Raw genomic sequence first — 24,622 nt, 5'->3', positions numbered from 1 at the left:
GCCATTAAAAGAGGAGTGAGTCGTTCTTGTCTATCCGTTAAAATTAATCCCATCATTCCTATTCAGTTAATATCCCATAATTCCCTATTTCCGTCTAACATAGTCTATTTATAGTCTTGTCAAATTCCCAATTAAAGTAAACCTATAACAATACCATCAGTATACAAATTAAAGGAGGGGCGGTGGCTGAGCGGTAAAGCGCTTGTCGTCCGAACCGGGACTCCCGGGTTCGAATCCTGTGATTCTTAACTTAGGGATCTTTGGGCGCCTCCGAGTCCACCCAGCTTTAGTAGGTACCTGACATTAGTTGGGGAAAACTAAAGGCGGTTGGTCGTTGTGCTGGCCACATGACACCCTCGTTAACCGTAGGCCACAGAAACAGATGACCTTTACATCATCTGCCATATAGACCACAAGGTTTGAAAGGGGAACTTTACTTATTTACTTTATACAAATCAAGGCAACATAATTATCTTCATTTGTTTTCGGCACTTAAAGCTTAAAACTCCATTTATATATATGTCTCCTTCTGTCTCGGAAGACGATGAATGCGCCCAGATGAGTCACTGGCTTTGGGTTCGACTTGAGACGGGGGCAGAATTTGGATTGACAGATAATGCCAATTCTGGAGCGGCAGAGTTTGCAACCGTTCGTGCATGTATATGTTCTGTAATTGACATGCACGGCTAGATCAACACAAGGCTACGAGCAGGACGTCATTTTCTTCTCTTTTGAAGGCACAACTGTAATTTAAATGATAAGGACGTGATTGGCCTCAAAATGGTTGAAAATGTTCCCGTTTGGGTGATCTGGGTTTTCAACCAAGGACTTAAGGTTGTACTTGCTTAGTTGCTTACACTTGTACATTTGTCAGTAAAAGCGGTAGCGGAATGGCTATCTTAGAACTTCTCGATTTCAAAAGGAAGATTCACTTTCCAAAAGTTTTGTTTGTATATTTTATTCAGAGCTTGGTTTAATGCAATATTTTAAATGTGAAATAAGTTTTCTGAATAGTCCAATATTGGAGATTTTCAAACATGGCATAAAAACTAAAAATAGCAAAGCTCTTTGGTGCATCCGGTGTACAAAAATAAAGGACGTGCTGATAGGCTTTGTTTTTAAAAAGTGACGTGATAATTTGTTGTGCACTTATTGTGCATTTAGACACTTCAGAATCAATTTTTTATAACCTCTTTCTGTTTGTAACTTTTATTTCGTTGGAAACTTTGAAGTTCAATTTAGCGTCCTTGACATTGTTAAGTTTATCGTGAACATCTCCAATGTGTGTGTGTGTGTCTATGTATATCCATTAAAATGGAATCCGGAATTTTAAAATGATTCCTTGCTTTAAGGAATTGATAATCTACTATATAGAGACATACAAATGTATCTTTATTATGATATTCTGTTGCTTATTTTGTATTTCCTTTCTTCTGTCTATTCTTATTTATCAACATCTTTTTAGATAAGACGTTTTCTACATTTCCTACAGATTCGCTGTCGCCGCCGATGTTGCCTCTATTGCCGCTACCACACGGTCACAGTCCGTGTTATTCTCTATCTTGTGGTTGTCCCGAGGATGGTTGCCTTTCCAAACCATCAGGAATATCTTCCACTCTGCAGGAACACCCCTTTCACTGTTTCACAGACACCTTCCTGACCAGACAACACACACAGAGCACCTACGCACACATACACAAAATGGCGCCGCCGATGTCCCATGGTAGCCATGTAACGTACGCACCCCCTGACCCATTTCCCACAGTGTCACATCTTGTTAAGGAGACTGGAGACTCAGAGAAAACAAACGTCCGCTAAGTGGTCGACGCCGAATCCAGCGTCTAGTGTTCTGTGCGGGGATAGTGTTACAAGTGGGTTTACAACGGTGGTACTTACAGGGAGCTAACTAACTTTCATTAAAGGGCTGACTCAAATAGTCGACTATTGTCTATCTTGTTTGCAAAGAAAGTGTTTTATTGACCGCGTCTATATTGATACTACTAACTTCGTGTAATTTTATTAACCATCGACTGTGTGTATGTGTTGTTTTTTTTGGGAGGGGGGGAGATTACGAACCCAAACCCTACCACTTGTAATTAGTATTGCTATTGTATGGGCTGCACGTCTTTGCTGTTCCTATAGCAGGCCCAGTGCAATATGGTGCAATCTCTATTGTTGGGCCTATATGTGAGATGTAAGGAGGTTTAACGAAGGTTTCCTTGCTGTCTCTAGGGGGCTCAGGAAACACAACTCAGTACGACTCAAATCTGGAATACAAAATTTCTAGTTGTCTGTATCAGGATTCGAACTCGGGTTCTTTCAGTTTGGTGGTTAAGCGGTTTATTCCACTCGGCATAGGGACTTTAAAATGTCACAGTCCTGTTTATGATTTAAAATGTCATGTCCTTCAAATAGTCTTCAGAAATGCTGCACAAAATTATCTCCCTTCAAGCAATCCGTCTCACCATTCACCATTGCCTTTTTTCAGTAAGTTTGAGAGCATCAAAACTCAACTACCTGTTCAAAACCTTATTAGATTAGTTTGCCTTTTTTGACCTGTTTTATGTCTGCTAAATTTTGAGAGCGCCTTGAACTTAATTATATTTTTTAAACAGCTATTTAAATTGTTTATGTTTTGTAATGACACATGTAATTAGTTCTCTGACTTCCTAGTGTAAACAGGAATAGAGGTCACGTCACTATGTCAAAACTTTTATGTACCCGGTACACTTGTATTATTCTACTGACAGCCATGAATTTGAGACAAAAAGATAACAAATAAATAAATCAAATAACAAATACGACACGATACTGAAGAGACGAAAATATTATTTTATTATGAATATTTATGAATGTATTTGGCCAAACTTTGTTAGCTATTACAAGCAAACCATCGTAGGTCATGTTACATTGTTTGTGACTCCAAGTGACATGACTGGAAAACAGACACATGGCTAATTACACACCACCGGAAGAAGGCTACAAACAAAAAAGTTCTATTGCCAGAATTAATGTGCGACTGGAGAGGGAAAAAATGCACTTGTTCAACGCAGAAGAAAATTCTATGGAGGGTCGTGACGGGAAAAAAAACGAAACGAAAAATGTAAAAAAAAAATAAAATGAAAGATGGGATGGGAGGTAATAAAAGAAAGAGAGGGCAAACGATGAGCGAAAACACGATTAACGTGGTCTCCCTTTATTTTCCGCCCATGAAGCTTTCATCCTTCAAGTTCCACCAGGCAGTTCAGTTTTTCTTTCTCTGTTTTTTTTCCCTTTCTCTCTCTCTCTTCCCTTGGCTCTAAGAAAGATGTTTGTGTCAATTTGGGAAGAAAAGCGAGGTAACCCGACACGCAACGGAGCGCAATGTCGAGCCTGACGTGAGGCAATGCTAGCCCAGTGTTGTGACACAGAGGAGAAGACCAGCAACCCCCGAGCTTATTTTATCTGCCTCTGAGAGAGACTTAAGTGAAGATGTGCACGTCTTGAAAGACCAGCGAACCAACGGTTTGAACTTGTTCGCTACTACTAAATGGAAGCGAGGCTTGCACTACTCATTCATCCACTTTCTCTCCCCCCTCCCTTCCCAAATTTCATTTTTATTATTTTGCTCATTTTCGCCCCTCCTCATCTTTCGAAATGGAGGGGAGGAAGGGAGGGTATCCACCCTTCTCAAAAGAGTGAGTTCCGCCCAGGTGTGCAAACAAAACGTTAGAAAACAAAACTGTGCTCCAAGACGAAAGTGGAAAGTGAGACATTCAGCAACTCCCTAAACTGTACTGAAACTATAGACCCCAGCGTTCTTAGTAGTACAGAAAGACAAGTGTTGGTAATACCTGACAAGATGTATCCCCCCCCCCACCACCACCAAGCCACTGTATTACGAGATATATATTTATATAGTTTTACGGGAAATTGTTTGATGTTGCTGAAAAAGAAAATAATTTTGCCCACAGTTTTGAGTTTCAGCCACATTTGTTGTATGAATAGAGAGGCCAAAACTCCCACAGTGTTGCGAGTATCTCCATAAATGAAATGATAAGCCGAACCGCTATACAGGAATCCTGAGTTACTGTTATTAATAATAACTGTGTGGGGGACATCCTGAGTTACTGTTATTAATAATAACTGTGTGTGGGTCATCTCTGTGTGTTCTACAATGTCTTGACTTCTTCCTGGCTTTTATTATGTGACTTTTTTCCGCGTTCTCTTATTTACGATACCTGAAGATTGATCGCAAGCAAGTCTTACCAGAGAATCATGTTGAAACAAATCACAAAATGCATCGTGCTCGCCCTGTTTGCACTAGAGACTAGAGAAGTTGACAAGACCCACATTCAGAATGCAAACTTATTTTCTAAGGCTTCTAAAGTAATGCTTAAATTTACTTAAAGTAGCCAATATTTATTCTCCTTTCGCCTACGTTAGGGAAAAAAAAAGAACATTCTTTCTACATATCAATTAAAAGTGAAGATTCTCCTGAATCTCCTCCGTAATAAAAAAAAAATAAGCACCATCTCAGTTCTGTGTACAGGAGGATGTTTTAGTGCCTACTTTTCTTCTTGTAATGCTGATAAAGCAATAAGTTCATAGAAAAAGTGTTATTAGGCCTACTTGAAAGAAGCAGCTGGACCTAGGGAAATTTAATTCTGTTTGGATATCTAAGTGACCCATTATTGAAAAGACTGTTTTTAATAACTACAAGCTTTAGTCTCTGTCATTTAAAGGAGTTGTGTCTAACATCAAAACACTTAGCATCTATGTCGTCACTTCCTAAAAACTGTCGAGTCAGCAGGTTAGACTATCTGTTAGTTTCTTACTAAATACGTACTACTATTTCACCTATACAACTTTCACAACCATCCCTGTTTCAAAGAAACGTGATTAACTTTTGAGGAAAGACATTCACGATTTTCTTTACACAGTTTCAAAGAATAAATTTTGGCACAAATTGATATATCCTAGAATCCCCAATTAGCAAACAACTAACATGATTAAGGAATGGCTAACATGGCTTCATCTATGTCAGTAACAACATCACAGCTGATGGTTTACACTTACAATTATCACCTAAGGGAGGATAGGTAGCCCAGCTATCACAGAGGTCGAAAAATAAGTACTGCTTCTTGACTCTACATTATCAACTTTCCTAAATACACAGCCAGAGACTTCTTACTAAGACATAGATCTGCATACCAAGGGAAGGCTAAGTTAGGCACGAGTTAGACTCCAGCCAGTCAAAGGTAATATCTTGGTAAAGCGACAAGTTTCAATTAGTTTAGTTTATAAAACATCTAGTAACACTTTTGTAATCTATATGGAACCAAGAGGGGGGGGGGAGTATGTATAAATCTTACATTTTACTATCGTTTTTTTGGTTATAGTTATGAAAGTGCAAGTTATTCTAAGAAATATGTTTTACAATTTTTTGTTATAGTCCTACTTACACTTCTACATTTATTTCCGAGAATCGAATTGAATTCTTTAAACAAACTATTTGCTGTTTTTCTTGATCGTTTTCTGTCTAAATACTTCGATCCATCTCATGCTTGACTTCTCTCCCTCAACGGTTACGCTCTTTCCACTGGGCCGCCTGCACGCCTTGATCCGAGCAAATGACTCCATATTTATTATTGATAGCAGCCCAATCAAAATGACAATCTGTTTTCGAGGCACGCGCAGGCAGCTATTTCACCTCGTGTTCATCCGCCAAACACGGAGGAAAGAAGCAAACAACATAACAAGAAAAAACAGAACTGGTGTTGAATTGTTCATGCCGATGTCTACAAGGTATGTTGTACGTAAGTCTAAACATGATTCCCCTCGTAACCCCCTTTCTTAGTGTTGATCCTTACAGTTTGATGAACAAATAGGACAGACAAGTGCAACATCTACACTAGCAGAAGGCGCAAAATGGTAAAAATTGTCTCTGCTCTAGACTATGTTTGTTCCCATTTAGCGTCCAAAAACGTGAAGCCAAAATTATTTTTTTTTATTCTCTTTACTTTTCTGAAAAAAAAAAATCCTGGCAAACCAACATAACTTTATTCACCCGGATGCCTTAAAGTCAATGTTGTTGCTCACACTTACAGAAGCGTGCATGACGTGTTGGTCCGTGCCGTGCAAGAACTATAAACAGTTTTGTGTGTTCTTCTTTGCACTTAGATCTAGACTAGAGTTTTCAGTCACTGTGTACAGTTTCTGTCTTCAAAGAGTTCAGATAAATAATTCAGGGCACCTATTAATGTGACAGTTTGAGAACAAACAAATATTTAGAAGCCTTGGCTTTTAAACCTATTCCGTGATGCACTATTGATCTAAGTAATAGCTGGCCCTGACTTATAATTAAGTACTTAGGTGGGGATCTGGAACCAAAAAAAAAAGGAAATATAAAGAAAACAGTTATTCAATGAATAATTCCCCTGTTTTTCTATACAAACTAGCTGCATGACTGTTTTAGTATGAGCAATGTTGAATATTACTATTCACATACTTATATCCTAATGATGATCAATATTATAAATAATAACTTTTATTTTAATAATAAAAAGTCACTATTATCGTCAAAGATGAAATCACTACTTCATTTTATTGAATGCCCGCACCTTTAGAAAGCCTTCAGGATAGAAGACTTAAAAGTAAAGTAGCGATTATACATAAAACACTAAAATATTTAAAAGCTTTGGCTTTTTAACCAGTTCCGTGATGCACTATTGGTCTAATAGCTGGCTCTGACTTATAATTAAGTACTTAAATACAAAATCAAAATTTAATAAAATACTCTGAAAGACACAAAGATAAAGGCACATTCCTCGTCCCATATGCTAGGACAAATTTGTACAAATGCTCCCCTTCTTCCCTAATGCTATTAGAGCTAGCCAGGAAGGCCAGTGATTTGGCAGATTTTAGTTCATTAGTTAATATGCATGACTAAATGCATGACGCGTAGGACGTTATAATCTTCTTTTTGAAGTAACGTTATAAGCGTGCTTGTGGCCCACGTAGGAAAGAGCTTCTTTTAGTTTTATGCCGTCTGTCTGTCTGTCACATTTATATTAAAAAAAAAAAAAAAAAAAAAACTTCATTGAGAATTAGATTTCACCGAAGTTAATATTCTGTGTTCTCATTGGCCAACAATTCTTGTTTACCTAAGCGGAAAAGGGGAAGGGCGAGGTTTGAAAGAACAAAGCGATCGGTAATGGAGCCATGAACCAAACAATTGGTAGGCCTACTATCAATTATACTGTATAGATCAAAGCCGTTAGGGATAGAAGATAACCTATAGCAAAAAGTGCGCATGATCCTGAAGCAAGACCATAAAAGAGATACGAAGAATTAGAATTAGGACATTATGTGTATATCTTTGGGGGGGGGGGGGGGGGGGGACTAACTAATCGGCTAGACTGGGAAAACTCTGGTTTGACAATTTTAATTTTTCAAAATATAATATTATTAAAATTGGTCTAGAGGTCTAGAACATCTATCTCTTGAAGTCTTATTCGTCATCGGGTATTCTCACGTGTATTCATTAAAGAGTTAAATAAATAGACGCTCGGGAACATTTTACGCCCCGTCTTTGAAGTCTGGATCTATGGGTCTATCACCAAACACTAGAATGTTCTTTTAATTATATATCTAGATCAAGTATTCCAGTCTAGACTACTGTCTTTTAATGTTGCCATGTCTTGGTCTGTATCCCTTAACTAGAATTTTATAGAGGGCTAATTTTGTGTAGATTTATGCATGAACTGTTAATCATGATTTTCTTTTTTTTTGGGGGGGGGGGGTGGGGGCGGGGTAGATGTTGCAATTAAAGCAAAAAAGAAATAAGAAAGCCTGTCAAAGGCTCACAGTATAAACTTTCAAAGAGTACTTCAACAAGTGTCATTCAGATTGCAGATCTTGTGGTAAATCTAACAGAAATATAGTAGGCTATTAGAATTAAAGGGATTTGCATTGGTCACATTTTCAAGTCGGCGAATTTCTTTTTGAAATTATAATTTGCTTTGAGTTATGATCTCTGGAGAATGAATCAGCTTCATTGCTAAATGGTGAGCTGATGGTATTGAAAACTGGTTCTTGACGTCTTAAAATTTGTCTTTATAAATTCCATAATTAAGGAATCCAGATAAGTCTTGTAGGCCTACTTTTAACCATTTCACTAGAAATATTTTCACCTTTCAGCAAATGAAAATGACCAAACCTGTTTTCGCTTCCTTGCTTGGAGAAATGGGAAAGTTTTGTTTGTAAAGATTTAACATGCACTTGCATTTCTCGTGCAAACAACCCATTGCTATAGTAATCATAAAAAAACATGAAATCCGTCTTTCACTCAATATTAGAAATATTGGTAACAAGGTCACAGCCAATATCCTTCAAGGAGCATACACATTTCTTCCTTGAGATTTATTCTTCTCATAATTTTGCCCATGCTAAGATAGCGGATACATTGGAATATTTTGTTTCAAATCTTCAATTACTTTTCGAAACTACCTGTGGTTAAGCACTGTAATTGTATCTATTCATACCTTGTACTCTAATATGTCTATAGTTTATACAGCTTTATGCAAACTTTCCTGTTTAAAGTTTATGGTAGGATAATTTTTTTTATTAAACAAAGCAACTAAAAAATTGTTTTTCTCTGTCAAAGAACGAACTCCATCAGTTGTTACAATTGCCATCTTGTTCCTAGCCTAACACTCCACACAGTTCTTTAAAGCATTGAATAAATACTGACCTGAGATTGTGTTTTAGACTGAGTATATTGATGTATAGCCAATCTGTTTACTTGAAACTTTTTATGATGACGCAGTTTCAATAATTTATATAGATGTTATTTTAATATATTTGCATTATTATGTGTATATATTGAGGGCACACCTGATTTTTGTAGGTATCCGCGGGCCGCATAAAACACTCCGGCGGGCCCATATGGTCCGCAATTTGCCCACCCTGCTGTAGTAATAAAGCAATCATCTCTTAAATTTCAGTACGGGAGAGTAAGCGCCGTATGTATACACATTTGTTGATGTAGATTAGAATTGCTACCAAAGAATATAGAAAAAGTGATGGAGCAAGCGCTCAGCACTGCATCACGTCGATCTCTAAAGAGAAATGAGTTGATAGATCACCATTGTACCTGATTTGACTTTTTTTTTAACCCTCCTATAGTAGCTCCAGAATAGCGATGAATCTTGGAGGTTATCCGATCAGAGGTAAAACTCCTCCTCAGGCGATCGCGACTCGCTGTATCAAATGATTTGTTAAGATCTATGACGGCAGCTTGCAGATTCTGCTCCCTGCATTATTCCTGCTTTTGAAGCAAGCTGAAAATAATATCCGATGTAGGCTACTTTTACAAGATCGAGCACCACACTGACTTTCGGAGAGCACATTGCCTGCTATGGAGTTGGTTAGTCTGCCAAGGAGTATTCTGGTAGATTTTCCTCCGCTACTGACAGTCAAGTAATGCCACGGTATTTGGAGCACAAGGACTTGTCGCCTTTTTATGTACAGGGATAGGATGGTGGCATCGCTTTGTTCCAACACGAAGTGAAGAGCTCTGAAAACGTCTGTTAACGTTTCAGTGAGAGCAGCAACACCTAATCAGGGAGTTTATGCAAAGTAGCACTGAATACCACAGAGATCAACTCTATCAGGACTAGAGACCTTAACCACAAGCAGTTCAGAGAACTACTAGACTATTCACATCTTAACTTATCTTATATAATACAGATGTTACTTCAAAAAAGATGTTACACACAACATTTGTATAGCCTATTAATGGCCCCTCATACCAAAGATTATTTTTAATCGGCTATCAATACAAAAAGGTTGACCACCCCTGATCTAGGCGTCTTAATTAACACTGTTGCCATAAGATGTTGTGGAGTCCAGAGATATTCTAGGGAAGACAACTTGAAAAACAGTGTAGCTCAAAGTCTGTGAGGAAAAAAAATGGTTATCTCTCTTTATGTCGAGATCAATGACATTCAATCTCCTTCTGTAAGCTACGCTTGTTTAATTATTATTTTCATTATTAAATACGCTTTTCATTTGTATAATTTAAGAAAAATGAAAAAGAAATATTTTCATAAAATAACAACTTGAAAAAAAATTGGGACATATAATGATTTATTTTTTAGCATAAGATAACATCCTTTTGTAGAGAAATCATAAGCGTTCAATCCGAAAACGGAAGTCGGAAGCACAATATGCTTTTAAATAGATATTGTTAGCCAATGAAATGCGTTGAGAATATATGTCTAAATAGAACTGCTATTTTTAAACAACTGCAGCAAACATTCCATTGAAATTTAAGTGTTAATTCTATGAGTTTTATAGCAGACTTTATTATCAAACACTTACATTAATTTTTATCTGCGTCTAGATTTAAACATTTATTTATTGTAACAGGAAACTTCGGCCCGAAACTTCATTTTAAGGTAAATCTTCGGCAATTACCAAAATCCTGAATCTTATTATTAAATATTATATTTATATTCAATAATATTCATAATCATATAGACTATCGTATCAATATCAGTTTTATTATCAGTTGAGTTTATAAAGTTTAACTTTATTATATCTAGCATACTAGAATCTAGATCTAGTATTCTATTCTATGATTAGATTATTCTAGATCTATACTAATTTAAATATTACTATAGATCTAGATAGTAATAGTTAATCTGTATTACTATTACTTTTAGAAATATTTTAGATCTAGATTAGATTCTAGATCTAGATCTATCATATAAGTTATTATAAGTATAATATATATTAAAGTATTTAAAGCATACATTTGATTATTTTGATACTATTTTATTGATACATACAAAATACAATCATAATTTTAATTTTTATTTATTATTATAAATTTAAATATAATTTACAATGATATGATTATGATACAACATATTAGTATAACATACTATACATGATACACTAACACTCAAACACATGATTATTCATACACTGAGACTGTACAGTAGTTGAGTAGGGTACAGACGTTACTAAACTTCATTAGATTATTTTTTATTAGATTCTAATAATTCCATGACTTGACTAGAGTCTAGATTGACTAGAATAGATCTAGATGATACGGGTATTAGTATTGATAGATATCTAGATTACAACATTATTTGAGACTATCAGATCACCAAGTCCACTCTTCTAACAGGCTCAGTGCAACTGATGTAGCTGGCTTGACACCAGCTCCAATTAGACACAACAGGCTTACCTTACCTGGTTGATCGATAATTGTATACACTAGTATCGCTCCTGTTAGACACAACAGTCTTTATTAGTCTACTATTAGCGTAGTCGCTGAATGAACTCTTTATGTTTTGTCTGTACTATTAAATGTGGATGTTTCTGTTAAGTGCTGTCTTTATATGAGAAATGAGTCCTTGTAATCACAACAAATTTCCATAAGGATCAATAAAGCAGTCTTAGTCTTTATTGAACGTCTGTGCGTAAAAATGACATCACACATTTTTTTGTGGTGCATTACTTGGTTGACGAATAATTGTTATATAAATTCTATTATCCCAATCTAAAAAACTAGATTTCCATATTGATTAAATCTGCATTTTAAAATTTAAAATATTTATTCTGATATTCTACAATACTCAGGAACTTATTATGACTTATATTTATCATAGAAAAAACTATTACATGCTGATCGAACTTACTAACATGCTAATGTGAGCCATGGGCCTAGAAAAGTCCTAATAAAAAAATCAGGCTCAATGCACAATATATTTTATATAACAGAAGTGTTTCTTTATGTGTCCAAATATGCCAAATATATGTCTCTTTGAGCTGGTGGGTCATCAGACCTAAGCCCATGACCCGTCTCTTGAGTTTGACCTCACCATGAACTTTGTCTTCACAGGGAAAAGTAAATTTAATATTTGCCGAAGAGAATAAAAAAAGGTGCTTGCGCTGTAGCAATATTATAGCACTCCTTATGACATTATGTAAATTTCATAAAGATATTTTGGTAATAATAAGGTGAGCCGATCGAGCCTCTATACAAATTGGGGCTGATTAAACTTTGCACTTTACCCTAGATCTAGATCTATATATATATATATATATATATATATATATATATATATATATATATATATATATATATAGTATACTAATATTGTTTTACAATCTAGACTCTAGATCTAATTCTATAGTGTATAATTCATAATCTAGATTAGATACCTAGTTAATATAGTCAAGATAGATAATATTTAGATATCTAGATTATTCTTGATCTAAAGATATCTAGATGTAGTATAGTATGTAGATCTAGATCTACTAGATTCTTTATCTCTAGATCTATTCATATTAGAAATTAGATATCTAGTATTATACTAGAGAGGAACTTTCATATAGATTCTAGAACTGGAGTCTAGAATATTTGTCTAGATCTAGCTTATATATATATATTATAAATTGAAATTCCTAGAGCTAGCCAACAGTCAAATCTCATTGACTAGTGACAAGATACAAGATTTTTATTTTCCTGATTTGTTTTTGTACATTTCTGATTGCAGCCATGAGTCTTACAGAAATCAGTGAGAATACAAGGACTGGGCGTGAAAGTGCCTTACTTGGTGACTATGAAACGGCAATGGTCTATTACCAAGGTGTTATTCAGCAAATACATCGTCTGATGGGCACAATAAAAGAACCTGAAAGAAAAAAGATGTGGAATCAGGTGAAAACAATTTCTATCAGATTTGTATTTAACAAGTCTATTAGTATATATCCATTTTTTTTCTGTACTTTGATTAATTACAACATAAATCTAATTATAGTAATAAATTAATTTTGAGTTTTCATACTAGGAAAGATGTAATATGTATATATATATATATATATTTTTTTTTTTTTTCAATACAGCTGAAGATGGAAATTGTCAAAGAGTATGAACAGGTTCAAGAAATTAATAAAACTTTACAGTCTTTTAAAGTAGAATCAGGTCATGGTTCTAATGGAGCTTATAGTGCTTTTGGTGGCTATGATCGGGGATTCAACCAAGACTTCCAGGAACCTACCAGAGATCCTGATGTGTGGCCACCACCTACTCCTGTAGAGCAAAGGTTAGTCAACATTAGCTGTGCATATGTTGTTTTTTTTTTTGTTTTTGTTTATATAACTTAACATTGACATAATTTTCCTCTTACATTATAAGTTCTCAGCTTAAAAACAATAGGTGAGCTATATATTCTCATTCTCTACATTCATATGTTTTTTTAGTGTTGAATTGTTTATTTTGTATTCTAGGCACTCTTGAATTTTGAACATTTTAAACCTAGGATTTGAGCTTAATAGTTAAATAGTCTCTTGAACAGGGCACATTTTTAGAGCAGTTGGCACATAAGAAAACATCTCCGGCTGTATGAAATATGGCTCAGTGAAATGTAATTAAGAAACAAAAAATATAATCCAGAGTCATTGTTATATTTATATTCCAAAGTCATCACAGCACAATTAAACTTTTACTTATTTATCTATAACACATAATTGATTGTTTTTTTGTAGGCCATCTCCTAACATAAGAGGGCAGCACAAGCCTACACAGTACAAAAGTTCAGTCAATGGTAGACCTGGCTCTCGGCCAGTCCAAGGTCAAAGCAAACCATCAGCCTCAGTGACACCAAAGGGTAGAGGGGCTCCCAGTGGTAGAGAGGGAAGTGCTAAAGGAAAGAAAGGAGAACCAGTAAGACTTTATTCTTCATTCTCTCTAGAAAGACTACATTCTCTGTAGAGAGACTAATTCTTCATTCTCTGTAGAAAGACCATTCTCTGTAGAAAGACTAATTCTTCATTCTCTGTAGAAAGACTACATTCTCTGTAGAAAGACTAATTCTTCATTCTCTGTAGAAAGACTACATTCTCTGTAGAAAGACTAATTCTTCATTCTCTCTAGAAAGACCACTTCTTCATTCTCTCTAGAAAGACTACTTCTTCATTCTCTGTAGAAAGACTACTTCTTCATTCTCTGTAGAAAGACTAATTCTTCATTCTCTGTAGAAAGACTAATTCTTCATTCTCTCTAGAAAGACTACTACTTCATTCTCTGTAGAAAGACTAATTCTTCATTCTCTCTAGAAAGACTAATTCTTCATTCTCTGTAGAAAGACTAATTCTTCATTCTCTCTAGAAAGACTAATTCTTCATTCTCTCTAGAAAGATTAATTCTTCATTCTCTGTAGAAAGACTAATTAACAAGGCATTTATCTTTGTTTTCATCTTTCTTTTTTGCTTAATGCCATTTCTGTTTTTGATTATTCAGACGGATGAGAAAAAGTTTGACCCACAAGGCCATGACAAAGATCTAGTAGAGCATCTAGAGAGAGACATTTTACAAAAAAATCCTAATGTTCATTGGTAAGATACTCAAGTTTTCTGTAACCATAGTGCAACTCAGATAGTAGTAAGAGTTTTTAATTGTTAGAAAATAAAATGTGTATGAATCATTTATAGATAAGACACTTTTTTTTTTCACCTTTTTACAACCTGTTCCCTCCGTAATTCTTATCACCAGTATTGCAATATGTTTATACTTGGCCCATTTGTCATGCACTGCTGTATTATGATTTAGCTTCAGTAGTTTTTTTTTTGTATTCAGAAAATGCTATATTTTTAATGAAATTTAAAGGGAAAGGCATGCTTTTTTTTATGTAAAACAATTTACTGTTTATAAGACCGAAAGTGAAAAGAAAACACACACTGTGGATGGATAAGTCATTTATATCTAAGAAATATTTTTATCATCTGGATTGAATAGAAATTATTTTTTATAATATTTGACCATATTTAAAAACTTATATATATTTACAAAAAACATATAACACCTTTAGAAACACCTAATATGGAAATCTGTGGCTTTTTATCCAATATTACCTCCATTGGAAAAGCATGATAAAGAAATAAAGAAGAAAATTTGTGCACCAAGCTTAAAAAACCATTGTACTTGGTAAACAAAATGGTGAAATAGGAACAAATCTTGATGTTTAGCAAAAGAAAACTCTTCAAGGTTAGTTTTAAAGCAATAAAAAGATATATAATATTCATTAATTGATTTGCCTAATCATTTCTACTGTTGAAATCTTCCTTTCAGGGATGACATTGCTAGTTTAACAGAAGCTAAGAAACTTTTGGAAGAGGCTGTTGTCTTACCACTCATTGTACCAGATTTTTTCAAGGGTATCAGGAGACCATGGAAGGTTTCAGTGGAATTTATTTCATATTTTATTCTCATTTATTTTATATTTTGTGTGCAAAAGTCTGTCTTTAAAATTAAATGTCCTTACTCATATTTTGTTTTGATGAATAGGGTGTACTCATGGTGGGCCCCCCTGGAACAGGTAAAACCTTGCTGGCCAAGGCAGTGGCTACAGAGTGTGGAACAACATTTTTCAATGTATCTACATCCAGTCTTACGTCCAAGTGGCATGGGGAGTCAGAGAAACTTGTCAGGCTTTTGTTTGAAATGGTAAATATTTTATAGTTAGACATTGATCAAGAGCAAATATAACAAAGTTTTGTAGAGATCATTGTAGATTTCTGCTAATACCATAATGTAAGTTGTAATAATTATAGCAGAAACCTTTTTGGCTTGTAAGCATAAATAGTTCTTGTAACTTGAGTGAAATCCACGTCCATTGTATATCAAAATATTTTCTTTAAAAAATGATGAATGAAACTGAAAATACCAAAATGGTATAGCAATTTATGCTTTTATAATATTATACTTTATATTATATTATACTGTTATAAACCTGGTGGCAACACAGATGGTCGTAGGCTATGTGTGTTTTTAGCCTACGCAAATCGCCCTAGTGCAGCGCTAGACGAGCGGTCAACCATGACCAGTGACAGTACGTGCCAGTTTGGCAAGGACCTGTGTGTAAATATTTCGCAATCAAGTCACTGCGAAAGTGATCAACTGGAGTTGTCAAGCAACGTTCCATCCGGTTCGAGAAGGCCAGTAGAGACCCTATATAAGAGCGAGTTTGTCAGAATCAAGACACTTCACATTACCTCGCAATGTTATCAGTACAAGGCGAGGTCAGAAACAGCACAGTGTGTGAAGTCAGTCCGGAGAGAGGCTTGGTTTTTGGACAGTCAGTGTAATGTTGTTGCCAAATGTACAGTGTTTGTAATGTATTTGTAATTAAACTGTTACTGATACTTTGGAGCCCCGAGTTGCGAGGTTCTTTAAGTTCGTTGTGTCGTGTGGTGCAGTTTGAAGAGAGTCTGGATAGTAGGAGATACGTAACAATACTTTTGCCCTGTAGCTTTACATTGGTGAACACTTCTTGAATAAAAAGACAATTTTAGTAATGGAACTTTCCAATGAGGTTGTTTTTGTTTAGTTTCCCGAATCAGCAGACATTTGACATTCCATTTGTAAACAAACTACAAATTTAATTGATGGGAATTAGACTGTGGAAATACATCCACACAGACACTTGGTGATTCACTTTGATTTGTTAGCTGTCTTAGGGCTGGCCAGTAGTTCAAGTTTCGTTTCCTCATCTGAGACAATAGCTCCGAGGTATTTAAAACTACTGACTCATGCCAGCTCTAATACTGGTCCCTTTTAAAGCTCTGTTGGTCATAAATTATTTTTTTTTCTAAATTGATTTGCATATCATATGCTGCAGAAATCTTGTCTATGCACATCACCAAGACAGCTTATTCTTCTGTCTCTGCCAGACCATAGATACTTGCATATAGAAACATATAATAGTCTTGCATACAGGGTTCATAGCGCTCCTTAAAATCTCCTAAAAAATGAAAAGTCTCCAAAAATCCTAAAATTCTCCTAAAAATTGCTGAAAGTCTCCAAAAATTTTGTCCACTCTCCTAAAATTTTTACCCTATTTATTGTTACCACTAAAGACGCGCTAGATCTAGTCTGTAGTGACTATTGTCTATAATTAGAGCAATTACCAGACTAATTTGTAGGCTACACCCCTCCGAGCCCTCCCTCACCTAAAATCTTCTTGTAAGTGTAATAGTGACTTCGCATGGAAAGTCGGTTAATCTTCTAGATCTAGCTAGTATCTAGTAATAGTATTTAGATTCAGATCTAAGTTAGATCTAGTGAAGATAATTCGCACCTAACATGAAAAATCAGTGAATTTTAGTCAATTTAATGATCTTGATACATCTAATGTTCTAGATTACTCTAGAAATACGCTAGATTCTAGATTTACGCTAAATCACTTAGAGTCTAGTGAAGATAATTAGCACAAAGAAGTGAAAAGCCCGCAAATTTAGTGACTTAGATCTAGACTCTAGATCTACGGTATATCCAGTGAAGATAATTCGCATACTGCCGCGAAAAGTCAGCAAATTTTAGTGACTTAGATCTAGACTCTAGATCTACGGTATATTCAATGAAGATAATTCGCACGCAGCTGCAAATTTTAGTGACTTATATCTAGACTCTAGATTTACTTGAAATCACTAGAATCTAGTGAAGATAATTCTCACACAGCCGTGAAAAGTCCGCAAAATTGAGTGACTTAAGAGTTAAAGTCCGCGAATTTTAGCGAATTAGCTTTAGAGTCTAGATCTTCTGTAAATTTAGTGAAGATAATATTTACACAGCAGTGAAAAGTCCGCGAATTTTCTCGACTTTGATCTAGACCAGGGGTGTGCAAATTACGGCCCGCGGGCCACATGCGGCCCGTGGACTCCTACGGAAATATGGTGTGTCCACAGTTTATACATATTAAAAATAAATAATTTTAAATATCTCTATAAATTATTGAAACTTCTGATTCTTATCACTTATGTCGAAAAGGCTAAATGTCGAAACATATGTCGAAACATTCAGTCAAAGACACAAACTCAGGCCAGTATATATTTAATGCTTTGAAGAATTGTGTTGAGCACGAGCTTTGACTGACTTTTTGTAATAAATAAAAGAGTACTATTCAAACCATAAACTCGAAACGGAGTAATCGGGAAAGTTTGCGCCAAGCTGCATTGAATATCAAACATATTGTTGGCCCAAGTATGTCAGTGATCAAACTTATCAGAGCTAGGTGTCTTAAGTACAGGCAGTTCCGAAAAGTACTTGAAGATGTGGAAACAAAACATTCCGATGTTCCGTACCAAAGTAGTATCCGCTGGCTTAGCATGGGCAAGGTATTGAGAAGAAAATGGGATCACAAGGAAGAAATTGTTATGTTCATTGAAGGACAAAACTTTGTGACTAATATTTCTAATAAAGAGTGGAAGACAGACTTTATCTTTTTCATCTGAATTATTACAATGGGTTGCTTGCACAGGAAACGTGCGTGCATGTGAAAACTTTCAATCAAAGCTACCCCCCTTCCCATTTCTCTAGGCAAGCAATAACAGATTTTGCCATTTTCCTTTGCTTAGAGTTGAAACTATTTCTTGTGGAACTTGGAACTAGTTTTCAATACCATAGCTCCACACTTAGTGCAGAAGCTGATTCAGCTCCAGAAAAAACCCTCCAAACAAATTATGACCTGAGAGGCTCCAGTCTTTCCTCGGGAATTGTATGGGTACCAGAAACTGTATTTCTACACTTTGGAAAACACTTTGGTGCTAAACTTTCACATTATTTATAAGAAAAGTTCGATGAAGACTACGTGTAATTTGACAACAGTCACAATGATAACAACTAGTAAGTTTCGGAACATTATACGCGATTGTAAACAGTTAAATACTTTACATTAGGTACAACTACACAATTGAAATAACGAAATTCAAACAAATATTTATAAAATTAGTTTTAGAAACTGCTAACTCTTGTAATACCTTAATTGAGAGTGTAAAAAATTTAAATGTAAATGTGTAATACAGTATACATGACAATTTAAAAGTCATTATACAAACTTAGCTACCTATTCATAGTTTTAAAGTTATATATATATATGCGGCCCGCCACTCTTAAAATTTTTCTAATGCGGCCCTCGATATAAAAAGGTTGCCCACCCCTGATCTAGACTTAAATGCTAAATCACTAGAATATATATAGTGAAGATATTTCTCTCACAGCCCTGAAAAGTCCGCAAATTTTAGTGACTTAGATCTAGAGTCTAGATCTACTGTAAATTCAGTGAAGATAATTCTCTCACAGCCTTGAAAAAATCCGCGCATTTTAGTGACTTAGATCAAGAGTCTAGATCTACTGTAGATTTAACGAAAATATTTCTCATGCAGCTGTGAAAAGTCCGTAAAAATTATTTCACTCGTAAAAGCCAGGGAAACTATATGGTTGAAAAAGATTCTGCTAGGAAAAAAACGCGAATAGGTCTAATCGTGTGCCGCCGCCCCCCACCCTCCAATCCAAAAGCCATTTTTTAGTAAGCAAATGTCAACTAAACATTCACATAGACCTATATTGCCCTATATATTACTGGCTCTGTTTATGAGAAGGATTTAAGTTAGCTAATAAAAGAATAAAACATTACCTCAAATGCACACCATGACTCAATAATCTATAAGATACACATAGGAACTAATAGTGTACATTTCCATCACAGAGAATACACATTATGATAGCATCTCTAAGAATGTTTCTTATTTTAAAAAATGGAAAAGCGACCATTTGTAATGTTTTTAAATAAATCTTTGAAAAAAAATGGTTGTTTGAGGTTTTGGGATGACAGTCAAGTTGTTACTTGATTAAAAGATAACTTTCATCACATTTTCTGTGGACATACCACAGCTGATAACATTGTTTCTGTGGCATATTGGCAAGATATTTATTATTTTTAAAATCAAATAACAATAATTGATTTGATAAATGCTTAGTTTTGTGTATGTTTTACTATGTATCACACAAATGGATAGGAAACAGACACACACATCATACATTTCATCCTTAAAAAAACCTCCTAAAATCTCCTAAAATTTTGTCATGGAAAAGTGCTACTAACCCTGTGCATACAGACTTCTGCCCCTCAGACATTCACTAGGGGAGACGCTTCTTAGATTGAACTAATCACATGAACACAAAAATTCAATGCTGGCCTTCTGCAGACTAACACACCAACCCATTTGTCTTGCCTCCTTCATCTGCCCTTCTGACTGGTTATTTTTCCTATATGTTAGCCTCTATGCACTAAGGCTCCAGGTATCTGTCAAGTGTTCTGTAGGGTTTGCCTGTCTCCATACAGGGCAAGACGACCCACGCATGCACCAGTTCTTACTGTTCCAAGGCTATTTGTATTTTTGAATCTGTTTCTGGGCACCTTGCAGTCGTTGAGGATGTGTTCTATTGTCTCGTCTTCCGTGTGACAGTGTCGACATCTTGGATCATGATTCTCCCAAATCCTAGCAAAGTAGGCTCCTGTCTTGACATTTTCTCGTTTGAAACCGTGCCAAAATTGCCTGATCCTTTCTGTCCAACTGCCACCATTTGTCCTTCCTGTTTGTGTTTGGGTGTTTGAGAACCTTCCTGACTTCCCATCTCTTGCTACAATGGTCCCAGCTAGCGTACCACTTGGACTTAATTCATTCTAAAATCCTGGCTTTTGCATTCTTGTATGTTTGCGGCTCCCCTTGCAGGTCTAAAAGCGTTCCTAGCTTTGTCAAACTGTCAGCCTTCTCGTTTCTTTTGAACTCTCCATAGCTCATGATACAGCTGTTTTTATTTTCCTATCATCTATTTTTTAGTTTCCTCCTTAACCCAATCCTAAAATGTAACAGTTCTGTCTGATGAATATTTAGTATAACATTCTGTTTCTGATCTATTGTGATAAACATCTTAACTTGTTTTTATTTTATTGTAGTTTTTTCATTGTTTACTTTTATTATGTGTTGTGGTGTCCCCATGTTGATTCTTTTGATTGATATCTTAGGCACGTTTCTATGCACCAAGTACAGTGTTCATAGATGAAATTGATTCTATCTGCTCAAAACGAGGCTCAGGATCTGAGCACGAAGCAAGTCGCAGAGTGAAGTCTGAAATCCTTGTACAAATGGATGGTGAGCAATTACTTTATTATAGACTGTAACTATTTCAATAAAGTTTACTTTCAAATCTAGTGATCATTGTTCAATTGTTCCTTCCTTCAGGTGTGAGTAGTGTCAATGAAAGTGAAGATGCAACCAAAACTGTTATGGTTTTAGCTGCCACAAACTTTCCTTGGGATTTAGATGAAGCACTAAGAAGAAGATTGGAGAAAAGGATTTACATCCCTTTACCTGATGGTAATTTCTTTATTCTTTGAGTTAGAGTGTAAAGAGGTTTAAAACTTCTGGTTGCCTTCTGTTAACTATTTTCATTTAAAATTCAGGGTTAATAGTTTTTCTATGAAGAAGTAAAGAAAAATGGAGGTCGGCGTGTACCTAGTTTCTAATTTAATTTGAATAAGTTTTATATTATTTCAAACAGCGCTTGGTCGACGACAACTATTAGATATTAATTTGAAAGATGTCGAGAAAGCAGAAGGCTTGAACCTGAATGAAATTGCTGACTTGCTAGATGGCTACTCAGGAGCAGATATTACATGTGTTTGTAGGTAAGTTGCATTTTAGAAGATATCCAGATCTACTAGATTACTAGCAGATAGTAAAGTAAAACTCAAAACAGTTTAAGTCTTAGATTGGTGCTGGCTACACAAAATGCCAAACAAAGGTTCAAGGTAATGGCCATCAACATCATCTATTTGTGTGTGTTTATTTGAACAACATTGATTGTAGAGTCTGTAAAAAAAACTTTTTTTAAAGGCTACACTCACAGGGCCCCATTTACCAGAGAATATTACAAATCCTTTAATTCTATACATTCTATAGTAGTATTCATGAGGCCCTTAGGGTGGCCATTCCGGCCCATTTGGGTACTGACCCACCAGGCATTTGCCCGATAGAGCCTGTCCACCCATGGTCCCTTAAACACCTATTTCTTCTGCAAGTCTTGTAAACTTAATATAGAAAAGACATGCAACCAATTCTTGTTTACAAATATTGTAAAACAAATCAAATGAAAAATATAGTTTTATTGTTGATTTAATGTTTATTTTTCAGAGATGCTGCCATGATGTCATTCCGACGTAGAATAGCTGGCCTTCGACCAGAAGAAATCAGAAATATCCCTAAAAATGAGCTGACTTTGCCGACCACAATGGAAGATTTTCTGGAAGCCATTAAGAAAGTGAGCAAGAGTGTCTCCCAAGAAGACCTTGAAAAATACAAGAAGTGGATGGAAGAGTTCGGCTCTGTTTAAAACTTGCCATCTCTCTTGATTCAGTTTCTGCAGAGAATTATAATTCTGTTTTGTTTTTTTTTGCTTCAATGTCCCAAGACAAAATGGCACTGTGTTGGAAGCAAAAAATAAAATGAAAGAATGAACTGAAGTTAAAAATGTTTTGCAAGTTTTTACCTGGTGGAGGATTTAGGTGAATTAGAATTTAGTTTGTGGCATGGGTAGTTCATTCACTTACTTGAATGCAACTCTTCACTATGATTTGAGATTATTGATTTATTCTGATATGAGACTTGATTCCCTCTGATTTAAGATTCTTGATTTACTCTTATTGACACTTTTGACGTCAATCTGATTTGAGACTCTTTATTCACTCTGATTTGAATTTTTTATTAGTTATCATGACATTGTTAATTTATTTCATCCACATAATGTTGATGCCATGTCAGTTTTGTAATTGCTGACAACACTTATATCTCTATTTGCTGATTTGTTTTTTTTTTTTTTTTGCTATTAAGCTTAAATTTGGCAGGTGCTTAAAATTTCTAGTTATTATCTCTGAGAGACATTGGCAAGATTTTGTACTTTTAATTAATAGTAACAATTGTCTCTGAATTCTGCAGATATTTGCTAATGGTATTTTATACATTGCTAGTGCATTTTCTCAGTTTGAATGTTGCTCATATGTTTCAATGACTGTCTTGCTCAGGTTTGTTTTGTTTGTAAATTGAATGACATTGAAGTAATTATTATTAAAATCCAACTGTTGAAGGTTGTAGTTGTACTTGACATTTAAAAATATTTTTTTTTGTTGATGAAGTAATATGTTGGTTTAAAAGTAAGTTTTGCTGAAACCCAATGTTATTAAGCTATAAATTTGGCTTACTAATATATATTGTCTTGGTTTTATAGCTCTGATCAGTAGCCAGTTCCATATTTTACTGTTTCAAGTCAATCTAATGGTTAGACTTTTTTTAAAGAGAAGGAATTAAAAAAAAAAAAAACTTCGTATCTGTTGTGTTCACAACATAACTATAATTGCAGAAACACAAAGTCAGGTGGTTGTTGTTTGGTACATGTGTTTTGTATCCAATCTGTAGCTACCAGTAGGATTATACCAATCAGAACATTCAAAGATTTGTGTTTTGTCCTTTACCATGTAACTACTTCTGAATCAGAAAATAGAAAATGTAACAATTGTTAGATCAAAGCAGGAAAGTTGAAAAGCTTGTTTTTATAAACAGCTTTATATTTTTGATAGAATTGATGATTATGTTATCATTGAGTTTAATGAACAATTTATTATCAGTAATTTCATCTATAGCTGTCAGTATGTGCAGTACCCAAGAAATTGATGTAACATTTTGTACAATACTTTCAATATTTATTAATATTAAGATAAAGATTGCAATCTTTAAAGTAAACATCAGTGATTGAAATGTTACCTAGTTCTTCCTTTGTAGCTTAGAAGGAGCACAATTTCAAATGGCTGGGGAAACCAATCTGGTGAAAACATTCAGGGCTGAAGAGGTTGGGTTTAACTTAGCTAGTTCTGAGTTTCTTTTCCCTTGTTTTAAACAATCCTACACTAGGCTCTCTCCTTAGCTCCAACACTTTGGATAACTGACTAAAAGCTTTGAACTTCTCATGGAATAATGTTTGATCTTTAAACCTGCTGACAGTACTACAAATGTTATCACTAAAAAGAAAGTTGATGTATTGCTATATAATGATACTGATCAGTAATGGAAAGTCTAAACTGAACACAAGTGCTGTAGTTTGGGTGGGGGAAGGGGGATCCAAGGTCCTCCCCGGGCCCCCACTTGTGGCGGGCCGCGCCCCCCCCCCCCCAATAAGTGTCCAAAATTTGTATTTACATTAAATATTACACCATCATGTTGAATGTAAAATTGCATGGGGCCCCCTCCACCGTGCCCCCATATTAGCTATGCCACTGCTGAACACTCTTTTTAGTATTTAATACCATTAAATTCATCCTTTGATCTGATTGATCAGTTTCTTACTGACTTGATTCTCTTAGAATGTTTGCCTTACAAATAGCTTGCCTCTCAATGGTTAGTAAGAATTAAAAACAAACGTGTTGCTTTATATTTCCCCAGAGTTCATTTGTTAATAAGAGAAAACAAATATTTCCATTCCTCTGTCTGATGTATTGTAAAGTCTGGCAGTCTGCTGGCTAACATGACATATGTTTTTCATGGGTCTATAAGAATGCACATTTTTTAAAATTACTTTTATCCTTGAACGATTGTAAAATGAACAGACATTAAAGAGATCACTATGAACATTTCTTTGTTTGTTGTCTGCATGGCTCCTGGTCAAGTAATCCCTAGCCCTTTTGCCTGTGTGTGTTTTTATTTGAGTCACCACATCATTGACCATTGTAGTGTCAAC

General features: G+C 35.2%; 1 protein-coding gene across 1 annotated transcript; it reads left to right on the top strand.

The window, feature by feature from the left end:
* The first annotated feature begins 10,272 nt into the window (after positions 1-10,272).
* On the top strand, positions 10,273-24,515 carry LOC106062453 (katanin p60 ATPase-containing subunit A1-like). The gene is made up of 11 exons (XM_056021087.1): positions 10,273-10,442; positions 12,555-12,718; positions 12,904-13,103; positions 13,546-13,723; positions 14,300-14,394; positions 15,128-15,233; positions 15,344-15,502; positions 20,862-20,988; positions 21,079-21,213; positions 21,398-21,524; positions 22,030-24,515. The coding sequence occupies exons 2-11, from the start codon at positions 12,557-12,559 to the stop codon at positions 22,226-22,228; spliced, it is 1,488 nt and encodes a 495-aa protein (XP_055877062.1). The 5' UTR covers positions 10,273-10,442; positions 12,555-12,556; the 3' UTR covers positions 22,229-24,515.
* The last annotated feature ends 107 nt before the right edge of the window (positions 24,516-24,622 follow it).

This window comes from Biomphalaria glabrata, chromosome 2 (genome assembly GCF_947242115.1).
Source record: "Biomphalaria glabrata chromosome 2, xgBioGlab47.1, whole genome shotgun sequence".
In the NCBI taxonomy this organism is placed as follows: Eukaryota; Metazoa; Mollusca; class Gastropoda; family Planorbidae; genus Biomphalaria; species Biomphalaria glabrata.
The sequence above is the reverse complement of the archived record's forward strand: the minus strand, read 5'-3'. Positions and strand labels throughout refer to the sequence as shown.